The sequence below is a fragment of the Felis catus genome, chromosome A1 (assembly GCF_018350175.1).
Source record: "Felis catus isolate Fca126 chromosome A1, F.catus_Fca126_mat1.0, whole genome shotgun sequence".
NCBI lineage: Eukaryota > Metazoa > Chordata > Mammalia > Carnivora > Felidae > Felis > Felis catus.
The window spans coordinates 27,776,374-27,801,529 of NC_058368.1; the positions used below are offsets into that span (position 1 = coordinate 27,776,374).

A 25,156-nucleotide genomic window follows, 5' to 3' on the forward strand; every position below is an offset into this window, starting at 1 on the left:
GGGGGGGGGGGAGGGAGGATGCTTAGTTCTTTAAAAAACTAGTTGAAAAAGCTCTTGGAACCAAGCTCATTCCAAAACAGGACCTTCCTATTCCTCAACTGCCAAGCACTACCTTGAGCTCAGCCTGTCGATTGAAATGTTGGGAAGTTTACTTCATTTCCACCATCGGAACCATGCATCTCTTTTATTTCCATTTGAATAATAGTGTGATTAAGTCCTAAGAGGCACATCTTCATCTGTTTTAGTTTTCTAAGAATGGAGGATCTAGGCAGGTCTGCTGAATATGCACACTTAGGCCCCAAGTTTGCCTTCTAATGTGCTCACAAAACTTCTAATGCCCTTCATGGGAGCTTGCAAAAGACACTTAAGGGCTAAATCGATCCCTTATCCATATGGTAGGCTTAAATCCAACTTCACATTTTATAATCCAAGTAAGGTGAATTGAAAGTCATCCTATTCATAACTTTCTATCTTATGCTAATGAAGCGAACTTATAGATACAAAAATCCCCTATCTATTTTGTTCAGAATAAGACTGAATATTTTATGGGAAATCTGATCTGAGAGAATCCTTGCCTACTGAATGTTAAATCATGCTGATGGTTAAGACTGTATCAATATTTCTATCACTGTCCGTTCTTCCTGTGGATGTCCCAGCACACATTAACTTTTTCATTCCCACTGCCACCACCTTCCGATGGGTATTCCTCACATTCCACTTGCCTTATGGCTTCTGTCTCCTTGTCATCCCCTGGCATACTCGAATGGCTTCATTGCTGTCTTCATCAACTGTCTTTTTCTGTCAGTTATCTTACATGTTTTGTTGGATTTCATTTTCTAAAGCACAGCTTTCATCATGTCACTACCCTATTCTAAAAGGGTATTATTTCCCATTGCTTATAAAATGAATTCTAAACTTCTTAGCTGCATCTTGGGGGAACTGTGGGCCACCTTGGTAAGAAGATGTCAGAACATGCTAAGATTTGGGCCTGTGTCAGGTGACTGCAGGAGACTTTGCGGAAACGGGTCTTCATTCTGGGTTGAACGTTATCAGGAGGCAGGGGTGATTGTGATTAGGTATCTTTATTTTATTTAAAAGGAGGGAAGACCTGAGTGGTTAATTGCAATTGTAATGTAATTGATAAAGAAGCACTGTCACACAAATCAGGTAGGAATTTGGGGGTGTCTGGTCACTTTGGTGGTTTAGACAGGTTCGTGTATCTTTTTTTGCTCAGACATGTTAATGAGGGGGTCTTATTTTTGTCAATATCCATCACAGCCCCAGGGTGACTCTTTTGATGTTGATACTGTGTGAATTGCCTTCACCAGGAGAACACCAAGGCCTAGCCCTGAGTGCTAGACTAGCTCCTGGATGTCAGGGACAGCTTCTAGCTTTCGCAATATGTAATTAATAATTAGTAAAAGGTGAGAGTTGACTAATGTCTTTTTTATAAACTAGTTTCCCTTAGTTATCTCATCACTGTGACCTGGTATACCTGGGGGGATATGTGTGCACCTCCCCTCCACCCTTCAGAAAAGCTGGCTGCAGAGCCAACTTTATCACTTCTGTGTGAGTTCTAAGATCCTTACTGGAAGAAAAAAATTAACACCAAATGAACTCCGACCAAACAAAGAATGAATCCAAGAAAAAGGAAGGGAGTAGGTATTAGAACAGTTGTGAACAAAGAATATAGTGACATGTATAGTCAGGTATGTGATAGACTTTTCTCTTTTCTAAAAATTAAGAATAAGCACGATCAAATTAATATAGAGGATTTTAGTGCTAGAAGAGGCACAAGGAAGAGGAGATAGGAAGTAACGTTGAGTGTTTTTTTCTTTGTACGAGTGAAGGCTTGTGAATTCCGCATATTGATAGAAGACTAATTTGTGTTTTATGTGTTTCATTATAGGGGATATAGGAAATATAACATAAGAACAGGTGAAAAAATACAGTGAAATTCAATGAATACAACGAAAATTTGATCATTGTAACATAAGGCAGAAAAGAGGAAGAACTATGAACAAGTCAGCAATCACAGAAAAGGTATACACGCCAAATCTCCTTATTAAAAGAAATACTCTTGGGTGGCATAAAAAGATGAAATTCTAGCTATCTGCTACTTTAAGAGATGCCATAAAACAAAAGAGATGAAAATAAAGGAATGGAAAGTATAACCATAAATGCTAACAATAGAAGGCAGATTAATTAATATCACTGTTAATAGGAGACAAAATTAAATTCAAGGTGAAAAGCATTCAACAGGATGAAGAGTATTTTATAGAGATAAAATATGTCAGCCAAAAGATAATGTGAATAATGGGTCTTTATCAATTTGAAACCTATAAAACAAACTGCTAAAGTCTGTAATATAGATAATGGATTTGTCACCTTCTCTCTTTTTTTTTAAGTTTATTTTTGAGAGTGAGCAAACATAAGTGGGGGAGGGGCAGAGAGAGAGGAGACAGAGAATCCCAAGCAGGCTCTGTGCTGAGCCCACAGAGCCCGATGCAGGGCCTGAACTCATGAACCGCAAAATCATGACCTGAGCTGAAATCAAGAGTTGGACGCTTAACTGACTGAGCCACCGAAGCGCCTCAAATTTTCCTTTTTATTTAACTAATTCTCCATTGAAATTAGCAGATCATGTGAACCAAAAAATGATATAAGGAATAGAAGATTTGAATAACAATCAGTATGATTATATAGACAGTTATAAAGTATTGTACCTAGTTTATGAAAATACAAAATCTTTACAAATATTGACGTAACTACAATTGGCCTTCACTAAGGTTTCAGAGTTTCTCAGAAAATCCCCCCAGTACTCCCAAATCCTAGAGAACCACCATTCCTAAGGAAAATGTAATAAAATCATAAATTAAGCAATAAGAAATGTTAATGTCAGGGGCGTCTGGCTGGCTCAGCTGGAGGAACATGTGACTCTTGATCTCGGGGTCAGGAGTTTGAGACCCATATTGGGTATAGGGATTACTCAAATAAGCAAAAAAAAAAGAAATTTCATGTCTATTCACATAAATGTTTTTCTAATCACTTTTCTGAATGACTGTTAGGGTACAAATTGAAACCAAAACTGAAATTACAAATTACTTGGGGATAAAAGAATACAAGTTTTAAAGTATCCCATATTATATAAATTTATAGAATGTGGCTATAAAATTATTTAGAAAATAGTTATAAAAGCATTTAGTAAAAATAGAAACAAACTAAACATCGTATTCAGATAGTAATAGAACAATAAAATAAGTACAAATAGGTAGAAGGAAGGATAATACAGGAAAAAAAGTTTTAAAATGTTTATTTATTTTGAGAGAGAGCACATGTGCAAGTAGGGAAGGGGCAGAAAGAAAGGGAAAGGGAATCCCAAGCAGGTTCCGTGCTGTCAGCACAGAACCCTACGCGGGGCTCAGTCTCAGGAACCATGAGATCATGACCCGAGCTGAAATCAAGAGTCAGATGCTTAACTGAGTGAGCCACCGAGGCACCCCCACCCCCCAAATTTGTTTAAATGATGTAGAAAATGAATTTATCATCTGTAAATTAACCCCAAAACTAGTTTTTTGCTTTTTAAAAAAAATTCTTATAAAATTTCAGGCCGATTTTGAACTTGTCTGATTTAAAAATAAAAAAAGAAGAGCCCCAAGGATAAGAAAGGGAGTACAACCAGAATTCTGGAAGAGCAAAATACTCCTAATTATCCTACTTCTAATTGTTAATTTTTTGTCACCCAGATTTCCTCATTTATTTCCTGGGGAAAATATACATGACTAGACTTGAAGCCTGAATAGAGTAATAACTAGAAGTGGAAGAGAAAATACAGTTTGGTTTTTACCTAAAAAAAAAAGCCCAATTGGGTTTTTGTTTTGTTCTGTTTTTGTTTTTTCAGTGAGTTCTACTAAACCTTCAAGGAAGGTGTTAGATTTCATTTGAAATCCTAAGAAAGAAGCCAGCTTTTCCAGTGAAGTCTGGAACAGGGTGATGAGAATGCTTGTTATTACTGCCCTATAACTAGAGACTGTTTCTATTTTTAACAAAGAAATAATCTAAATATTGCAAAGAAAGAGATCAGTGTCTCTGATTATCCGTCTAAACCATCCCGAAGGGATCAACCAAAAAATTACTGGACCTAATACTAACAGCTCAACTAACATGAATGAATCTAAAGCCAATATGCAAATATTTGTCTATCTTCTATACCATCAAAAGCTCATTAAAAAATATAATTAAAGAAAAAGCCCACTTAAAATAATCATCCACTGTAAAACAGGTGAGTCGAATAGATAGATCCTACATAAGATACCTAAAAGAAGATGAAAATAAATGTAGACCATTAACTCTAGAAGGGAAAAAAAAGCCAGTATTATAAAGATAGTTCTCCTGAACAGGACCTTTTGTGGAATTTGATAAATCAAGTTTAAAGAGAAAATACTAAAAAAAAACGATACACTTGAAAGAGAAATTGAATGGAGTTAGGAGAGGCTTGTTGTACCAGGTATTACGTGTATTAATATATTGGGGTGCCTGGGTGGCTCAGCCGGTTAAGCGTCCGACTTCAGCCAGGTCACGATCTCGCGGTCTGTGAGTTCGAGCCCCGCGTCGGGCTCTGTGCTGACAGCTCAGAGCCTGGAGCCTGTTTCCGATTCTGTGTCTCCCTCTCTCTCTGCCCCTCCCCCGTTCATGCTCTGTCTCTCTCTGTCCCAAAAATAAATAAAAAACGTTGAAAAAAATTTTTTAATATAAAAGTATGGTAGTAATAAAGTGTTACTGGCATTGTAATAAATCTATTCAGTGAAAGAATCTAGAAGCAGGCCCATGAATATAAGGGCATTTAGTATTTAGGACTTCAGCTATTGATAAAAGTATCCTTTCAAATCAGTGTCAAAAAGACAATTTGACAAATTGTATTGAGCCAACACAATTAGAATATGATGAAGAATGTTTTTGGAAAGGAGATTCTACCCCCTAAATCATAAGTCACACACATAACTCAGAAGCCATAAGGATTTGACTGCAGGAAAAAGTTGTGGTAGGTGACAACAGTCAACAGTATTACAAGTGAGTCTAGGAGAAAATATTTGCCTCAAGAGTAATGGACAAAGGCTTAATTTCACAAAGAACTCTTATAAATTAGTAAGAAAAAGACAACTCTAGAAAAATTGACAAATGGCTTGAACTAGCAGTTCAAAGACAAGAGATATAAAATCGATAAAAATATTTGGCCTCACTGATGATCAGAGAAACATAAAAAATTTTATTTTGACACTGGCCAAAATGTAAATGTATTGATAGTATCTAGCATTAGGCAATGGGCTTTCATGTATTCAACTGTGAGCACCTGGTATAGATCGAGCACTATACTAGGTTACTAGGTTCTAGACACGTATGATGAATAAAGCAAATCTAGCCCCATGACCAAGTGTGGAAATTCAGATAATAAACCAGATGACCAAGGAATATACAGGATGATAGACTATAATTCCTATGAGAGAACATAGGGGAAGATAATGATCTCTACCAGTGATCAAGAATACTGAAACTGGGAGGGGAGAATGTAGGGGAGAACTGCATCTCTGAGAAAATGACAGTTGAGTGGAGGGATGAGAAAGGAACGAGTCCTGCTGAGAACCAGGGAAGTGGGTCCTAGGCTGCGGGAGCAGCACCCAGTATATTTGGAAAGGAAGCTGATATATTTGGGTTGAAGTGGGGGAAGAGAGATCATGAAGTTGACAAGATTGATAGGAGCCAGAGAGATCATGCAGGCCATGGCACATAGTTTGGGTTTTATTTAAGCTACAGGAGCAAACCTTCAGAAGCTGTTTTATTGTTTTTAAAGAAGTGATTACTGTTTGCTGTGTCAAGAATAGATTTGAGGAGGCAAGAATGGAAATGGAGAAGCTAGAGACAACGTTACGGCGGTAGTCCAGGCAGGAGTTGGTGTCGGCTCTGATCAGAGTGATGTCCATGTTCATGAATTTCATGTGAAGCCTGTCTACACCCCTGCCCCCATCCTCCTCCATGTCTACCATCCCCAAACACCTGATAGGTTATTTTTCCCCAAGTTTGATTCACTTGCTCTGGTGCCCATACAGAGAAAGCAGATGGTCGGCTTTACCTTAGAGAGTCAAAGACATTTGTAAAGGAAAGATTGTAAAAAGGCACTGTGGGCTCTAAGCTGCACAATAAATAGAGATGGGTGGGAACCGATGGTGAGAAAAAGGGAGGAATGATGGCTTGGAAATCCCAAACTGAGCAGAAAATTGTTGTAGTGATGATGTTTGTGCCAAGAACACGGAATGATGGAAAGTTCTGTCCAAGAGTGGTGTTTGTCAGTTCTTCTGTTGGAGGGAGGATACTTGTTCATGACGGTAGAGTTTAGGGTAGGACTCTAGGAGTGTGGCTGAGGCAGACTGAAGAGGTGTTGGAGATGAGAAAATAAAAAGTGGAGCCTGGGAGCTGGAAGGCAAGGAGGAGATCTGGGACATCCATGTCTCCAACAGTAGTTGAGATGGGGAGGAAGCCTGGTCGTGATGAATGAGAGATGCTTCGGACCAGAAGGTTTGGAGTGTGTAATAGCAAAGAGGGGAGAAGAACATAGGGTATACTGATGTCAAGGGCACTAACCGGAACAGACTTTTTTTTTTTTTTTTTTTTTTTGCAAGTGATGGAGGGAGAAGTAATTGTCTGAAGTAACGTGAGGAGCAAAGAAGAGGCCCGTGTCCCCCCCCCCCCCCCTCCCCCAGGCACTGAGGAAAATGTATGAGAAATAAGATGCCTCCATTTAGGGAACTCAGAGGCAAATGCTGTCTTTAGGTTTTGTCTTCTCTTGGTTTCAGGTAAGGAAGAGAGCTGAGGGAGATTCCTTTTTTTTTTTTCTTTTGAAATAACTTTCAGCTTAGAGAAAGGTTACAAAAATAGTACAGAGTTTTGCACTGAGACTTTCTAGCTTCCCCTAATGTTAATATCTTGTATAAACCATAGTGCATTTATCAAACTAGGCAATTAAGATTGACACAATAAACTACAGGCTTTATTAGAATTTCACCAATTTCTCCTCAATGTTCTTTTTTCTATTTTAGGATCTGATTCAGGATCACATAATATAATTAGTGGTCATGACTATTTAGTTTCCTCTAGTCTGTGACAGTGCCTCATTTTTGCCTTATGTTTCATGACCTTGACACTTTCAGTCAGTACTGGTTAGTTACTTTGTAGAATGTACCTCTAATTTGGGTTTATCTGATATTTTCTTATGATAAGATTGAGGTTTTAATTTTCAGAATACTAAGAGGTGATCCGGTGTCCTTGGAGCATCCTATCAAGAGGGTGTATGATGTTGATGTCCTCATTACTGGTGATACTAACTTTCATTATTTAGTCAGGGTGGTCTCCACTGTAAAGTTAATTGTTTTTTTCCCTTTGTAATTGATATTTTGTAGTTGGGGGAAATACTTTAAGACTATTCTAATATCCTGTTATCCTCAAACTTTTCCCCACTGATTTTAGCTTTGAGTGCTTATAAGTATATGAATGTTTTTTGTTCACACCCACTTAAATGAAACTGACTCAGTCAAAACCATCTCTGTTTAGTTTATTCGATAACCCATATTACTAAGCACAAAGCAGAGACTGAGGAAGAATTTGTTGCTGGCGCAAATGCGTATGTGAATATAAGAATGATTACTTGCTCACCTAAACCTCACAGTGGCCAAGTTCAGGTTTGTGAAGCTACTGTGAAAGACAAGAAGAATGTATTGTTAGTCCTCCTAGAGAAGGATTCCTAAGACACGCTAAGATTGTGTTTCCAAATGTGTGTGATAGCATGATTTAATCATTAAGTCAGAATCCTGTGGACCTCAGAGAATTACGCATGTTAAATATCCATCGGTACCTCTATAGTAGATCCCAAGATCACCAGGGGTGCTTTTGAGAAACATGGGTTCCCGGATCCGATACCAGACATGCTGAATTGGAAAGTTTAAGTCTTGAGTCCAGGGCTTGACAAGAAGCAGCGTAGATGATTCTTACGGTGTCAGCCACACGTGGGTCTTCCTGGTGGCATTTTGGAAATTATTGCTCTAAGGAATCCAGAATGGCATCTGCAAAACTTTTCCCCATAAGCGCCACAATAGTGTGTATGCTTTTTCTCTCCTTGAGAAGCATTGCAAAATCACAGAAAATATGTATCAATCACTAAGGTCACACTTACGATTTTGCCTACATTTGTTTCATTTTTAAAAAAGACATTAAATGGCATAGTGATGGCTAAAGTGTTAGTTACCCTTTCACCCTCATCCCTTCCCTCCATTTTTTCTCTAACAGCAACAGTGTTCTGGTGTGTAACATTTGTCAGTGCCCTTCAGCAGAAGACCACCAGGGACATACCTGTAGTTGAATATTATGGGTTTATTACAAAAAAGGAAAACATGGGACACCTGGGTGGCTCAGTCGGTTAAGTGTCAGACTTCAGCTCAGGTCATGATCTCATGTCTCATAGGTTCAAGCCCCACGTCTGGCTCTGTGCTGACAGCTCAGAGCCTGGAGCCTGCTTCTGATTCTGTGTCTTCCCCCCCCCCCCCCCACCGCCCCCTCTCTGCCTCTCTTCTACCCGTGTTCTCTCTCTCTCAAAAACAAACAACTAAAAAAGAAAAAAGGGAAAACACACACTGTAAGAAATGGAGGGATATCTCAGTAAGAGTGTTAGAAATAACTGATGAGGATTTAGGTTTCAGTTAGGTAATTTGGGGAAGGGTCTAAAGAAGCAGGAGATTGCTCTAGATTGTGTGTTGTCAGCATGTGGGGACAATTCTGTGATTGGATGTCTCACTAAATGTTACCTATAGGGAGGACAGCCTAGATGAGTATGACACTGGTAAGGAAGTCTGCATTCATTTAGCAAGATGGGGGATATTTGGTAATTTGTGAGGTCTACTTGGGTAAAGTGGATATTCTGTGGGACCATTTATGTCCATCAGTAGAACAACATGGCTTAGCTGTAAACGTCGGATTAGTTTGTAATAACATTGAGATTAAGATGTGTCAGAACAGGGGCGCCTGGATGGCGCAGTCGGTTAAGCGTCCGACTTCAGCCAGGTCACGATCTCGCGGTCCGTGAGTTCGAGCCCCACGTCAGGCTCTGGGCTGATGGCTTGGAGCCTGGAGCCTGTTTCCGATTCTGTGTCTCCTTCTCTCTCTGCCCCTCGCCCGTTCATGCTCTGTCTCTCTTTGTCCCAAAAATAAATAAAAATGTTGAAAAAAAAATTAAAAAAAAAAAAGATGTGTCAGAACAGTTCCTAAATATCTTGGGCTGCTTTTTCTTTTTCTCATCATGTACATTGTTCCAATTTTATTACATATATGTGAATCCACACAAGGTACAGACTGTTGTTTTATGCCCTTCAGATACTTTGATCACTGTATCATACCTTTACAACTCCTCCCCCCCCCCACCCCCCCGCGCCCCGACTGGATACTGTTTTTTGAGATTTCACCATATCGATTCTTGATGTAGATCTAGTTCATTCTCTTCTTCCTTTCCATTCTCATCTTCCCCTCACCCCCACTCCACATCTTCTTTCTATCTCTGGGACTCTCTCTCTCTCTTTTTTTTTTTTAATGTTTTATTTATCTTTGAGAATGAGGGACAGAGCACTAGCGGGGAAAGGGGCAGAAAGGGAGGGAGACACAGAATCCTAAGCAGACTCCAGGCTCTGAGTCGTTAGCACAGAGCCTGATACGGGGCTGTGAGATCAGGACCTGAGCCCAAGTCAGACGCTTAACTGACTGAGCCACCCAGGCTCTGCCCCCCCCCCCCCTTTTTTTAAATTCTATCTCTGGGACTCTTATAGCAGTGCTGGATTAAATTACCTTGTTCAGGTGTCTTTAAATACCTATGCAAGAGTTTCTCTAGAGTTGGTACCTAGGCATTATGCACATATTCATCTCTACTAAGCACTGTCAAATTACTCCCTGAAGTGGTAACACCAATTTTCCCTTCCATTAGCAATTTATAAGAGGACCAGTTTTGTAAGACACCCTCCCCAGTATTTGGAAGGTTCATGCTTTTTTATGCTCTGAGCCTAGGTAGCTCCTAGGCCTAACAGGAAGACAGCTCCAGAATGAAGCCCCTTTCCCACCTTCCCCTCCCCTGACTAAGGTTCTGAAATATCTGCTTAGCTGAATCCTTGAGAATCCTTGTTTCTCATCTTCCTCAACTCTTTTTGGCTGCCTCTTACACTTTTGGAATTGATCACTTAATTGAGAAATGATTCTCTTGTACATATTTCTTTTCTTTCTTTTTGATTTTAATTTACATCCAAATTAGCATATAGTGCAACAATGATTTCAGGAGTAGATTCCTTAGTGCCCCTTACCCATTTAGCCCAGCCCCGCTCCCACAACCCCTCCAAAACCCTCAGTGTGTTCTCCATATTTATGAGTCTCTTCTGTTTTGTCCCCCTCCCTGTTTTTATATTATTTTTGTTTCCCTTCCCTTATGTTCATCTGTTTTGTCTCTTAAAGTCCTCATATGAGTGAAATCATATGATATTTGCCTTTCTCTGACTGACTAATTTCACTTAGCAAAATACCCTCCAGTTCCATCCACGTAGTTGAAAATGGCAAGGTTTCATTCTTTTTGATTGCTGGGTAATACTCCATTGTGTATATGTGTGTATATATGTGTGTACACACACACACATACACACACACATATACACAATGGAGTATTACTATATATATATATATATATATATATATATATATATATATATATATACACACACACACACACACACACACACACACCCCACATCTTCCTTATCCATTCATCCATCAATGGACATTTGGGCTCTTTCCATACTTTGACCATTGTTGATAGTGCTGCTATAAACATTGGGATGCAAGTGTCCTTCAAAACAGCATACTTGTATCCCTTGGATGAATACCTAGTAGTGCAATTGCTGGGTCATAGGGTAGTTCTATTTTAGTTTTTTAAGGAACCTCCATACTGTTTTCCAGAGTGGCTGCACCAGCTTTCATTCCCACCAACAATGCAAAAGAGATCCTTTTCCTCCGCACCCTCCCCAACATCTGTTGTTGCCTGACTTGTTAATGTTAGCCATTCTGACAGGAGTGAGTTGGTATCTCATTGTGGTTTTGACTTGTATTTCCCCGATGATGAGTGATGTGGAGCATTTCTTTCATGTGTCGGTTGGCCATCTGGATGTCTTTAGAGAAGTGTCTATTCATGTCTTTTGCCCATTTCTTCACTGGATTATTTGTCTTTGGGGTGTTGAGTTTGATAAGTTCTTTATAGATTTTGGATACTAACCCTTTATCTGATATGTCCTTTGCAAATATCTTCTCCCATTCTGTTGGTTGCCTTTTAGTTTTGCTGATTGTTTCCTTCGCTGTGTTGTACATATTTCTTATGTTGTGTTATTAGGGTAGTCTAGGGGTTGTGACAGACTTTAAAATATAGTTTGAATACTATGTTGTTTTTTTCTTGCTCATTTAAGGAATGGGTGAACAAGTTTGGGTGGAGGCCCTCTCCACTCAGATATTCAGGCACCAAGCCATATGGGCTCTCCTACCTTCAATATTACAACTTTTGGGTTTGTGCTGGGGGATGTCTTTACTCCAGCCAGCCAGAAAGAGAAGAACATATGGAGGTGCATGGGTAAGAAGTTTGTAATTAGTCCTGGAAGGGGTGTGATCACTTCCTTTCACAGTCTATTGGTCAAGACTCAACCCTGTGGCCAACCTTAACTGCAAGGGAGGCCAGGGTATGTAGTCAAGTTGTGTCACTAGAATAAGAGAACATGAATTTGATGGACATTTAGCAGTCCCTGCTGCATCTGAATTGTATTGAAGTGAGGTTAGGATAAGCTATGGGAATCACCCTAACAACAAACACAAAGTACCCTTGAAGATCTTAAGTTGGATGTGAGTGAACTAAATCTTCTAAACCAAGTCTGAATTAATTGGTTCATACACTCTGTGGAGAGTAAAGGGAGGAGTCCTGTATTTATGCTTATGTCAGAATGATGAACAAAAGAGGGTCATCCTTTCTACAGGTGGTAGAGTCACAGGGATGACAAAGAGCAAGAAACTCCCAAGGGAAAGGTGACCTAGTGCTGCAGTCAGGGTTCTCAGTCTTGTTGGACTTCCCACCAGGAGATTCTCCTGGGGGGAGGGGAAGAGAGAGAGAGGGAGACACAGAATCTGAAGCAAGCTCTAGGCTCTGAGCGGTCAGCACAGAGCCCGACGCGGGGCTCGAACTCACCGACCATGAGATCATGACCTGAGCTGAAGTAGGATGCTTCACCGACTGAGCCACCCAGGCACTCTGAGATTCTCCCACTTTTGCCCTCAAGAAGGTTCTTCTGTATTTTATTTTTATTAAATGTGACCATAATTGCCTACAAGTATCCCAGTTCAGTTTAGTCAATATATGGAAATTACATTCTATACCTAGGCCTATACTAACAGTTGAGAAACACCAGTCAGTTAGTTTAGTAACTTGGAACGTGGCTTGTCAATATGGTTCATCTTTGGGAATAATCCACATTCTCCACAGACCCGTCCTTGAATTCCCGTGGCAGTCTTGTGGCCCTGTCATTATGATTTAATCCTGTGGCATAAGTGGGGCAGTGATAATTGGTAGAAGGGCCATGGCTAGCGGTTGGCTATGCAGGCAGTTTTGTCCTTGGCACCAGCAGGTAAGAAGCCACTGTCAGAACACAACGTGGGGCTGCCCGTCAACTTGGTCTGAGGTTCTTTCCTTGTTTATCGCAGTGTTTCTTTTTCGCCGCTTTTCCTAGGTCTGAACTCAGGATATTCAGAAATCTCATCCAAACTTCTGGCAACTCTCTTCTTTTAACACTTTTGACTGATGACTTCATAAAGCCCCAGACAGTGGGGCAGCTTCCAGGCTCTGAGACTTCATTAGTCTCCTTGTCTATTCTGGGCAAGATAAGCAATCCTAGACAAATGGAGAGGCTGTTTGTCTCCAGTGCCGAAGCCTTATGTTTCTCAGGGTGATGTACGTCGCTTACCTTTTTGCTCTTCCTTTCCCAGCTCAAGCTTCTGACCTTGTTCAAATGCCATGTTCTATCTAAGTAATTATTTGAAGTGATGTTGGCATCCCTGTTTAGTTTTGAATTCCTTGTTTTGATTTTCCTCCACTGGATACCATTTATTTTTACCAGACCATTGATGCGTTTTTGGGTGTCCGGATCTTAAGTGCTTGACAAGTTGAAGACTAAAATATCAGGGGGGAAGAAGGGGGATAACTGAGGGAAGGAGGCAGGCAGTGAGAGGGCTGCAAGAGGCTGGTGCAATATGCATTAGGCCTCCATGAATGAAGTATTTGGTTGTGCATCGGAAATAAGGGGGGAAAATCCCACAAATTACATGGGGAGAGGACAAAGAAACGGAGATCAGTGGTAGGCCAAATGGGGAAGTCACTGAAATAAGGCCTAGGGAACAATTCTAGTGTTCTCTGCTTGACATAGGTGAGAGGAGAAATTGGGGTGATGGTTTGGGGTTTTTAAGGGAAAAACAAAGACCTTCTTAAAACTGAGGCTGTTTCTCAGCCAATCTTTCTGAGCTAACAAGAGATGTCGGAAATGCAGGCCAGAACCAGCAGCATTTCTTACCTTCCATGGAAGGTACAAATCAAATGCGAAGGTGTGTCTGTGTGCATGTGTCTGTGTAAGGGGCCATAACTGCTTTCAGAATCCCACAGGGGCTCCACGATCCATATGTGGTTAAGAGTTACAGGATTGGAGGGCCTGTATCCCGAGAGCAGCCAAGGCCATGAGGGCAGCGAGAGGAGAAAGCGGGCGAAGGGCCACAGGAAACCAGCGTGGAATGCGGTCTCACAGGGGACCCAACGTGCCACGGCTCTATCGTGCGGTCTGAATGTCAGGCTTTAAATACTGAGACGGGAAGTTAGGACCCCACACTGTAGAATCTGAGGGAGCATTTCTCTCCATGTCAAGGAGATAAAAATGAAATCCCAGTTTCACATGCCACAAACCTAATTTTATACTTTTCAGATGAATGTTCTTCAACAAGGCGGTCTTACGGTAGCGTTTTATTTTGGTTTTCTACGCGACCTTGTTCTCACACTAACCTTTTGTTCTACCCAGGACACTTTAAGTCATCACCCAGTGAATGTCTTGGCCAGTATCCAGAGGCACGATGAGTAATGATATTTCTGTTTTTATGAAGGCCCTAACACCCGTTTGTGTCCCTGCTAGCAAAACTGCGGAGTTCCTGAGCAGACTGGACACAGAGTCGCCAGATAGAAGTACCTGTCAAAAGGCTCTTCATGACTCACAGTCTTCAACTTGGGTAAGTGGGAGGCCATGCAGGGTTGCTGCCTGGTACTTTATAAAGAGGCATTTGGTGAATGAAGGCTAAGGGCACAGAGTGAGCTGTGTATAATAGATGGCTGGAACTAAAGGCAGATGGACCTGATCTGAAACTTAACTTCAGCTGTTGCTTCCTTGAGCTATAAAACAATGCTTGCACTTGGTTATCTACATTACGGGCACCTGGACTAAACACCACCCTTTGAAAAGCCTTTGATCTCATCCAGTCATCCATCCATTTATCTATCCTCCAAATTTTATGTTACATAAGGTTACGTAAGGTCTACCAAGTGCATACAGTTTCTGCCTGGAAGGACTGTAATTTGGGTGGACAGTTCATTGTATGGGCTGCCGTGGGTACTGCAGGATGTGAGCACAACATGCTAGAGGTGTCCCCCAGACATCAAGACATCCAGAAATACCTCACATGGGAAGCCAGCAGAATACCACTGCAGAAATTTGTATGCTGCATTGGAGATCTTGGACCTCATTCTTTGAGTGCTGAAGGCACTAAAAATTTTCAAACAGGGAAGGTTCAAGGTCAGGTTTGTATTTTAGTGGGGTCACACTGGTAACCATGTGAAGGATGGCTCTAAGGGAATGGAGAGGCAGAGAGGCCTCTGAGAGGCTCTGCGTTAGTCCAGGTAAGGAATGATAAAGACATGAAATAGGGCAGTGGATGGGAGGATGGAGATGAGAGCACAGGTCAGAGAACCGTTTAAAAGGTGAGTGGAAAGAGCCTATATGTCCATCAACTGACGGATGGATAAAGTAGATGTGGTTTATGTATACAATGGAATACTCCTTGGCAATGAGAAAGAATGAAACCTGGCCATTTGCAGCAACGTGGATGGAACTGGAGGGTATTATGCTAAGTGAAATAAGTCAGTCAGGGAAAGACAGATACCGTATGTTTTCACTCGTATGTGGATCTTGAGAAACTTAACAGAAGACCATGGGGGAGGGGAAGGGGGAAAAAAAGTTGGAGGGAGGCAAACCATAAGAGACTCCTAAGGACTGAGAACCAACTAAGGGGAGATAGGGGCTGGGGGAGAGGGGAAAGTGGGTGATGGGCATTGAGGAGGGCACCTGTTGGGTGAGCGCTGGGTGTTGAATGGAAACCAATTTGACAATGAATTATATTAAAAAAAATAAAAGGTGAAGTTGGCAGGGCCTTGGTTATTGACTGATTAACTGGGGACAACAAAGTAAGTATAATTCAGGATGCCTCTGGAAATGGTTGTAGTTGAAAGAAAGGATGGGTTTAAGTTTTTAAAAATGTGCGCTTTAGTGACCATGATTTAAAATGTCGAGAAGCTATTATGACACTCCTTGGGATAAGTTCATTGTACTCTTACTTACAAATGTTTAAATGTTCCTCCCCCCACCCTCGTCCCCCGCTTCTAAGGTGGTGCTCCAAAGTCTAAGATTTGCCACGGGTCCTGTCACATCTGTCCTCTCTCCTCTCACTGCAGGGCATGAAAGGACAGACTTGAAAACTGTAGGTAGAGAGCTAAATCCTGTGTAGGGACAGTCCTTGACGTCTGTCCAGATACCCTGTGGCCGTGAGGGAGGGAGAGAAGATAGGAATTGGATAACTTTATCAACTGGGTGCTTGGCTGCCAGGATGGTCTTGACCCTGTTTGAAGGCTTCCCGAATCCTACGAAACACCCGGCAGAATTGTGTGTACCTGGCCTATTGATTTTGGTTTGTTTCTTCAAGTTAACAAGATCATCCTGAATTTTAATATTGTTGTCCATGACATGAGTAATGTCTCCCAGGACTGCGTTTTCTGTGGATTGATTAGTGCATTAGTCACAAGATCCTCAGAGCTATTAATAGAAAATATGGAGCAGCATTGGACCCAGGATGATTCTTTATGAACTGCATTCAATAGCTGCTCCCATTTCGACAGCAAACTATTAATAATTTGTTGGTGTTCAATATATTTAAGTGACTTTTTTTTTTTTTTTACCAATATTCTACTCTTCTTCTGTCTAATCCATCTGCGTAGAATTCCTCTGAGAATGCTTTGCAGAACCATTTCTAATGCTTTAGGAATGACACGCCTTTACAGTGCACTTTTGTAACATGGAAGGAAGACACCTGTAGTTTGCCTTAACTGTGGTCAATGTATAGAATGTCAGCGCTGTGTGACCCCCATTTCTATGGGGGTGTGATAAGCTACAAGCTTTCAAGTTTTTTAAAAAAAATTTAATTCTCACATAATGTACCTTTGCAGAGAAAGTTGTTCTTATTACATTTATTTACGTGTGGCTCTTCCATGGGCAGCTGGGAATTTAATACATACTCTATAATTACATCAGTGGAAAAGACGACAAGAATATTCCTTTAAGCGATACGTAAGAGAACTTCAGACCAAAGATACTTACAGTGTTTACTTACACGTGGGTTGATACAGTTCTCTGTACCGTGTGTGTGCCTGTGAGAAGTGCCAGAAAATATGCCGCCTTCCTCAATCATAATCATTGAATATTTCTGGTTGTACACTAAATGGTTTCCAGTCTGCTTTGTTGCCTCTTGCCGCCTCCTCTACAGCGAATAGTCGTTTAAAAACATCTCATCCGGTTGTTCCACTGCCCGTGGCTCCCTGTATCTTCAAGGATAAAGTCAGAATGCCTTAGCTTGAGCACAGAGCCCTTTCTGCTCTCTGCCTTCCTCCCTTCCCTCACGACTCCTTTCTGTACGTAGAATCTAGGTCTTGGCTACTCTAAGTAGGGTCTATGGACCAGTAGCGTGGGCCTCACCCGGGAGCCTCGAAGGGTGTAGATGAAGCTCAGGCGCCACTCCAGTCCTGAATCTGAAGCTGAATTTTAACACGGTCTGTGGCGACTTGTGCACACATTAATGTCTGCGGAGCGCTGCTCTATAGCTTGTGCCTTTCCAGCCATTTCCTCTCACTTCTGCTTGGAACTCCTCGTGCAGATGGTTTAATTTTTATCCACGTGCCACATGTTTTTTCAAAAAAAGCCAACACTTGAAGGCCTGTGTCCCTTGCACTCCTTTAATCTCACTCCCGCTCCCAGTATTTTAAACTCTGTGTATTAATTTCCCCTTGCTTATAAAATAAGGCCTGGCGATGTAATGCACAGCCTGTGGCCACAGTTAACAATACCGTACTGCGTATTTGGAAGTTGCTAAGAGAGATCTTAAAAGGTCCGTCACGAGAAAAACACTTTTGTAACTACGTGTGGTGACGGATACTAACTAGACTTATTGCCGTGATCATTTTGCAGCACACACGAACGTTGAATCATTATGTTGCACACCTGAAACTAATATAATGTCATGTCAGTTATGGCTCAATAAAAAAAGTTTCCGTCGCTGGTGTAACAAATTGCTAAGGACTTAGTGGCTCGACACAGCACAGATGTATTGTCTTACAGATCTGGAGGTCAGAAGTCAGGAATGAGTATGAAGGGGGTAAAATCAAGGTGTCAGCAAGGCTGGCTTCTTCTGGAGACTCCAGAGAGGAACCTGTCCCTTGCCTCTCCTAGCTCTCCTTGGCTGCGGGCACTCTCGCCCCCCTGGCATGTGGCTGCGTCCAACCTCTGCCCTCCACCTCATGCCGCCTTCTTCCTGCTCTTTGGCTTTCTTGTCTTCCTCTTGCAAGGACCCTTGTGATTCCACCCGGATCATCCAGGGTCCTTTTCCATCTCAGAATCCTCAATTTCTGCAAGGTGACGTTCACAGCTTCCAGGGATTGGGAAGTGGGCATCTTTTGGGGGGGCCATTATTCCTCCCACCACACTCGCCTAAGCAGTTTCTTTGTTATGTGGATCCACGTACCTTTCAATGTAGGTGTTGCTGTTGCTTGGCTAACCAAGTTCAGATCTTGTTAATGTATCCCTTCCCCTCCATTCCCCTAATTATTCAGTATTTCAGGCTTTCTCTTACTGTAATGACTACATAAATTTTTTTCTCACTGCCAAGCCAGTTAGTATACTTCACAGTTTCTTTCTGTTAGGACTTCTTAAAATTTTTGCTTTAACATTTGCTTGGTTTCCTCTGAACGTTTGACTGGCTTCCTTCAGATTTTGTGACCGTTCCACAAAGTGTCTCTGGTGCAGATTTCCATACAGTTTTCCGTTTTGTGTCTGTCAGGTAACTTGTCAGTTTCGGATTTCTTTCCCTTCTGGAAACATCCCTCTTCTGCCTTAACCTGGCTGGTGGTTCATTTGGCCTCCTACACAGCGGTTGTTCTGGGACTTTGCTTTCACAGTATGGTTCTCAACCTCCTCTTCACATCGGAATCATCTGGGGGACTTTAAAATTCACTGATGACTGGGTCGTACCCCCAGAGATCCTGCTGTATTGTGGCCTGGGCTTCAGGGCTTTTAAAGCTCCCCCGGTAATTCTAATGTGCAGCCCAGGATGAGAATCATTGTTTTAAAGTCATCTGGGGAATTGTTCTTACTGCTTTCCTGTGTTGGGTCCCCTGATTTCTAGGCCTCCTGTCTTCTATTTTCTTGTTTTATTTCCTTGTTTTGGTGGAGCATATTATTTAGTAGCTTCCCAGGAGAAGATGTATGGTCAGGTCATTGCATATCTGAAGGTATCTTTATTCAGCCCACACACTTAGCTTGTAATTTGCTGGTAAGTAATCCAAATTGGGAATCATTTTCCTTCAGAATTTTGAAGGCCTTTCTATTCTACTTTTGAGTATTTGTTCTTGAGCAATCCAAGGCCCTCTGAATTTCAGTCCTTATATATAAGGGCTTTTCCTTGCTTCCCCTGGAAATGTTTTAGTATCTTCTTCTTTTTTCCGGTATTCTGTAATTTCATAATGATATGCCTTGGTATGAGGGTCATTAATATTCCTTTTCAGTCTGGAAACTCATTTCTAGTTCTAGGTGATTTTCTTGTGTTATTTCTTTGATTTATTTCTCTTCATTTTCTCTAAGGAATTCTTACTGAAATCCTAGGCCTCCTGGATTTATCTTCATTTTTGTGAAAAAAAAATTTTTCTCCTTTAATTTATCTCTGACATTTTTTTCTACTTCTTGGCATATTGGGTTAGAAAAAAAAAACCCAGTCCTTTCCCCACTGAGTGTCTCCTTTCCTCTCACGTGACTACCACATGCACACTTCTGACAACAGATGTGGGGCGACTTGCTTTACCCCGAGTAATTCTGTGACACCAGCTGGGGATCCTACAATTTAATTCAGTTCTGACACTGTCTATCTGGAGGTTCCCAAGGTAAAGGCACCCACAACCCTGCCCTCCCTTTAAGATGCCAAATTGCACGTAGTAGGTCCCCAGGTTACCCACAACTTCTGTCTAATATGGCTACAAGTTGGGGGTTCCCATGACCCCCTCCTGGGTTCCATTAATTTGCTAGAGTGACTCACAGAACTTGGGGAAACTTTTACATTTACCAGTTTACTAGAGGATATGATAAAGGATACAAATGAACAGCAAGATGAAGAGATACCTAGAGCAAGGTCTGGAGTGTCCTGAATGCAGGCGCTTCTGTCCCTGTGAGTTGGGATATGGTGACCCTTGAAGTGTGAATGTATTCACTTACCTGGAAATTCCCCACCCTCAAGTACTTTTGGGATTTTGTGAAGGCTTCTTCACACAGGCAAGATCAATTATTAACTCCATATCCATCCCCTTTCCCCTCTCTGGAGGATTGGAGGGGATGGTTGGATCTGGAAATTCCAAGCTTCTAATTGTGGCTTAGTCTTTCTGGTAACCAGTCCCCATTCAGGAGCCCACCCAGTGAGCCTCATTCGAACAAAAGATGCTCCTACTGCCCTGATGGCTTAGGAAATCACAAAAGTTTGAGGAGCTATGTTCCAGGAACTGGGGTGGAGACGTGTGTGTGTGTGTGTGTGTGTGTGTGTGTGTGTGTGTACATACATGTATATTTTTTTCTGTTTTCTCACACATTTTCTTGAGTATCTCCTAAATATTTTACTGGTCACATTTTTGTGACGGGAGGGAAGATCTTTTGATTTTCCAAGAACTTCTTTTTTCTCTGTTGCTTCGTAAAAAATAGCAACCTGTTTTTGTTTCATGGATGCAATGTCCCCTTCTAGCTCTCGGAAGGAACCGTGCAGGGAGCAGAAGACGACTTCAGAGAAGGGGGCCCAGAGGCTCACCACTTAGTATGCAGCATTTTATACAGGCCTTTCATTCTCAACCTGGGTTTAACCACTGTGACCTTCTGTGCTAGGTGTGTCCGATTTAGTTTATCCAGAGAATACACTTCTGATTTACTGTCTGGGTTGGGAGAATTAGCGCCTGAATTCTCAGGGTGGGAGCTGGCGTAGGTACTTTCCTATCATCCATCTGTCATAGCTGTTACATGCATGTCTGGGGCCCTCATGTTGCTCTGTGGAGAATATTGGCTTCTTGTGGGTATCCTACATCCCTACCAGAACACCTTCTGTTTTGCTCTTTTCCTCTTAGTCACTTACCATTTCTTCATCTACTTTGTCTTCATAGATTTTTGTCTGAGAATGCAGATGTCTCTTGGTTTCTGAATGTAGAGCTTGTTTCATTTTCTCTTCTGTTTAGCATCATTAAAAAATTTTTTTTAATGTTTATTTTTGAGAAGGGGGGCAGAGAGAGGGAGAAACAGAATCTGAAGTAGGTTCCAGGCTCTAAGCTGTCAGCACAGAGCCCAACGCAGGGCTTGAACTCACGAACTGTGAGATCATGATGACCTGAGCTGAAGTCAGACGCTTAACCGACTGAGCCACCCAGGTGCCCTAAATTTAGCATAATTTTTGAGAGAAGGATGGTGCAGAAACATTTTTACTCCACCGTCTTGAAGTGGGGACTTAATGTTTGTCAGGGATTGATCTGTGATCTCCCAGGCCATCTCAGAATTCATATGTTGAAGTCCTAACCCTCACTACCTCAGAATGTGACCTTTCTAGGAGATTGGGTCTTTATAGAGGTAATCAACCTCTAATGAGGTCATTAGAAGGGGGCTGTAATCCAACAGGAAAGATGTCTTTATAAAAAGGGGAAATTTGGGACAGAGGGAAGATGATGTGAAGATACAGGGAGAAGGTGGCCATCTACATGCCAAGGAGAGAGGCTAGACCCTTTCCTCACAGCCCTCAGCAGGAACCAACAGCACAGATACCTTGATTTTGGACTCCAAGCCTCTAGAACTGCAAGACGATAAATTTCTGTTTTTTAAGCCTCCTGGACTGTGGTACTTCACGGCAACTCTTAACAAACTACTGCAATGCTATTTTTCCTTTGTTCACACACTGCCCCCCCCCCCCCCCCCCCCCCCCCCCGCTTAGTCTGTTTCCTATTCACTCTTTAAAACATAACTCAGTGTCACCCACTTTGAGGAGGTGTTCTTGATCCAGTTTAATTAAATGTCCTTTTTAGCTTCTTCTGTCATAATACCCATCACGCTGTGTTTCAATCCTCAGTCCTGGCATCAGGCTTCCACACTAGGCTATTAGTGACTTGCTGTCTGACAGATCATGTCTTATGACAGTGCCTGCACATAGAGGCTTAAATGTTACTTGTTGACTGGACGTATTATAAGCATAGCTTTGGGGGTAAAGCAAGTAAAAACGTGTATTTTAATTGAATAACAAAAATTTAGTATTAGTATTATACTAATACTTAGTGATAGTGAATACAATGTTTTCAGTACAGTAATACTTCGTGTACGTGAACACAATGACAGAAATTTCTGGGATTTAGAACTGAGAAAAATAGTGATCAAAGGTTTTTTTCCTCCCTGTTATTTTTGAACAGAAACTTCCTGTCCTGCCTGGGAATCCTACCTCGGTAAGCCTTAAGATAGCAAGTAACTTTGAACTCTTCATAGTTGATGTGCCATGTGACTGCCCTTTTAAATGACATTTTGTGTCTAATCCCTCCTTTTTTCCTTCTGAGTCAAAAACTAGCACCCATATTCTGATAAAAGACCAATTAAGTGTTAAATTTAATTTTTTGTTTTTAATTTTTTCATTCATTTCGTTTATCCATTTTTGAGAGACAGAGGGCGAGCAGGGGAGGGTCAGAGAAAGAGGGAGACACAGAATCTGAAGCAGGCTCCAGGCTCCGAGCTGTCAGCACAGAGCCTGACACAGGGCTCGAACCCGCGAACTGTGAGATCATGACCTGAGCGGAAATCAGATGCTCAACTGACTGAGCCACCCAGGGGTCCCTAAGTGGTTAACTTTAAAAGGAAGGTATGCAATTGGGGCGCCTGGGTGGCGCAGTCGGTTGAGCGTCCGACTTCAGCCAGGTCACGATCTCGCGGTCCGTGAGTTCGAGCCCCGCGTCAGGCTCTGGGCTGATGGCTCGGAGCCTGGAGCCTGTTTCCGATTCTGTGTCTCCCTCTCTCTCTGCCCCTCCCCCGTCCATGCTCTGTCTCTCTCTGTCCCAAAAATAAATAAACGTTGAAAAAAAAAATTAAAAAAAAAAAAAAAGGAAGGTATGCAAATAGAATTTAGGTTCTCACCCAAGCCATCACATCTGCTTTCACCAAGTATTTTACTACTGCTTTTAATCTCTTGAGCAGAAGTTGTGTCCCCTGGTCCATTTTCCTCTTTGAGGTCGTATATGGAGTATTTGTGGCAAAGACTAGCTTTCTCTAGTGTAAAGCGAAGAAGTCACTGGAGAACCACTCTCCGCTTTCAGTGTCTTATCACAGTCCTCCTGTGTTTAGGACTTAGATAAGAGAAAATCCGAGGATATGTTTGTCTGTCCCATGAAGCAGGGTTTGAATGTGTGAGGACTTTCTGAACACAGCTGGAGTTCCAACATTCCAGTTGGTGGTGCTGTAGATGATCCCATTCCGAAAGCCTCCACTCTTTCTGGCAAGTGCCTATTATTTGATGGAATATGGGTTTTTACAGTGACATAAATGGGGGAATGAATTAAGAAGTGCTTGAGAAAAATTATAGTAAGGAAAAAGGCGGGAACCAGCCTTCATAAGCTTTATGGATTATTAGTGTGAAGAACTAGGCCTGAAATATGTGGTCTGCTGCCATGATGCCTGCTGGTAGTTTTATGACAACAGTGGAATTTCCTACGTATTAGCTTATCAGGCTGCCCGCAGAGGGTGGGCTACAAATCACTGTGAGCAGAGAAAGCATATGACAAATGAACAGACAAACTACTTGGAATCTCATAAATTCCAGAATGCATGGTCACTTTGCCAGTGTGTGAAACCCCGCCATGGTGGGTCAGTGGGGCTGAAGGACACCTTACGGCGTGTACTGGTCCTCCTAAGACCGCCCCTTGAGACTCTAGTTCAGCCAGAAGTAATGACTCCTGTGTTCCTGAACAGCCTTTGTTTTTCTTCTCAGAAATAAAAATAAGCTTCAGGTACTGCTTAGGGAGGCACGGACTTGGAAAGAAATGCATCTCTGGAATTCTACGGTATCAGTCACCAGTTGACAAGCTATTTAATAGGGTACCATTAATGAGCAGTAGGCCTGTCAGTGATTCTAAAGTCACTGTCTCTATTGCTTATCTCTGATATTAACTGATCAGCTACTTGCAATATATATACATATATATATATATACACATATATTATATATATATTATACACATATATATTATACACACACACACACACACACACACACACATACAGAAGAATATAGCTTTGCTGGGCAAGGCCCACCTTCCAGAATCTACATGTGTGAGGCATTGTTTGAGTTCTCTATATGTTGGATGCAGCAGCATTTTAGCTGAGCAGCAAAGCAGTACGAAGGGCTGAAGGAAGGACGTTCCAGGCAAGGATGAGAACAGTGGATTTGGGGCTTCAGCGTCAGATAAACAGGAGTTTTAGATCCATCTTCGCCTCATGATCTTGTCAAGTTATTTCACGTATCCAAGTCCATTTCCTTATTCACAACATGAGGATAATATCTACTTCATAGAATTTAAAGGTTAAATAAAATAATAGAAATAAAATGCCTGGCAGTTTAATGCATTGGCACTGCCGTAAGTGATGTGAAGTCTCCTCTTCCTTGGTTAGCTTATTCTGAGTCCAGTTGGATCTCTGTGCTCTCTCCTTACCAGAGTCTAGTTAGAATTGTTGCCAGTTAGCTGGAATATCCTTGAAAAACATATTTAACTTTCCTCTGTTTCAATCCTTATCACTAGAAGAATAAACCATGTTGATTATCTCTGAGGGGACATTTTTTTTAAGCTTAATTAAACAAACATTTAGATCATCCTTTAAAATGTGCTGGATGATTATGCTTATACTAGCCTTCTTTTTATATATCCCCAGGGACATCGTCAGACGATATGCATAAATCACTCAGTAAGCAAGTGTGTACGGAGAGCTTAGTGTATGCTTAGTACAGAGGTTGAGTTATTAGAACCAGTCCCATGGTAGGGAGACTAGTAAATTTTGGTGGTGATGTTTTTTTCCTATGATTTTTTTTCCTATACATTCACAGGCCAGAAGCTGGGCTTACAAGGATTCTCTAAAGGAAGAAGAAAATAAGAAATTGCAAAAGATGAAGGAGGAACAACGTCAGAAGGTAGTCACAAGACCTTATTGGTCACTGCTAATTGTTTGCTTGTAGTACTGGATAATTTTTAAGGTTTTCTGAACAGAAATACTTACATATATGAAAATTGTGAAAAAAACCCATTAAATATAAAAGGTGAGATTTTGGTGTGTTTTAAGAGTATGGTGGGGTGTGGTCAAAACTTTGGGTCAAAACTCTCATGACACTTAGCCTCATGGGGTTTGCCATCTAGTATGTGTGCTGGAGGGAGGCCAGC

General features: G+C 41.6%; 1 protein-coding gene across 4 annotated transcripts in view; it reads left to right on the forward strand.

Annotated features, from left to right (window-relative positions):
* The window catches only part of EPSTI1 (epithelial stromal interaction 1), a 98,204-nt gene that overhangs the window by 37,654 nt on the left and 35,394 nt on the right, over positions 1–25,156 (forward strand). For 2 of the 4 annotated variants that reach the window (XM_011290734.4, XR_006595028.1), the window contains exons 7-9: positions 14,280–14,373; positions 22,154–22,186; positions 24,826–24,909. In XM_011290734.4, the coding sequence (XP_011289036.1) occupies positions 14,280–14,373; positions 22,154–22,186; positions 24,826–24,909 (211 nt within the window). The remainder of the gene's footprint in view (positions 1–14,279; positions 14,374–22,153; positions 22,187–24,825; positions 24,910–25,156) is intronic. The other 2 variants (XM_006927315.5, XM_023251861.2) reach the window with 2 other exon arrangements.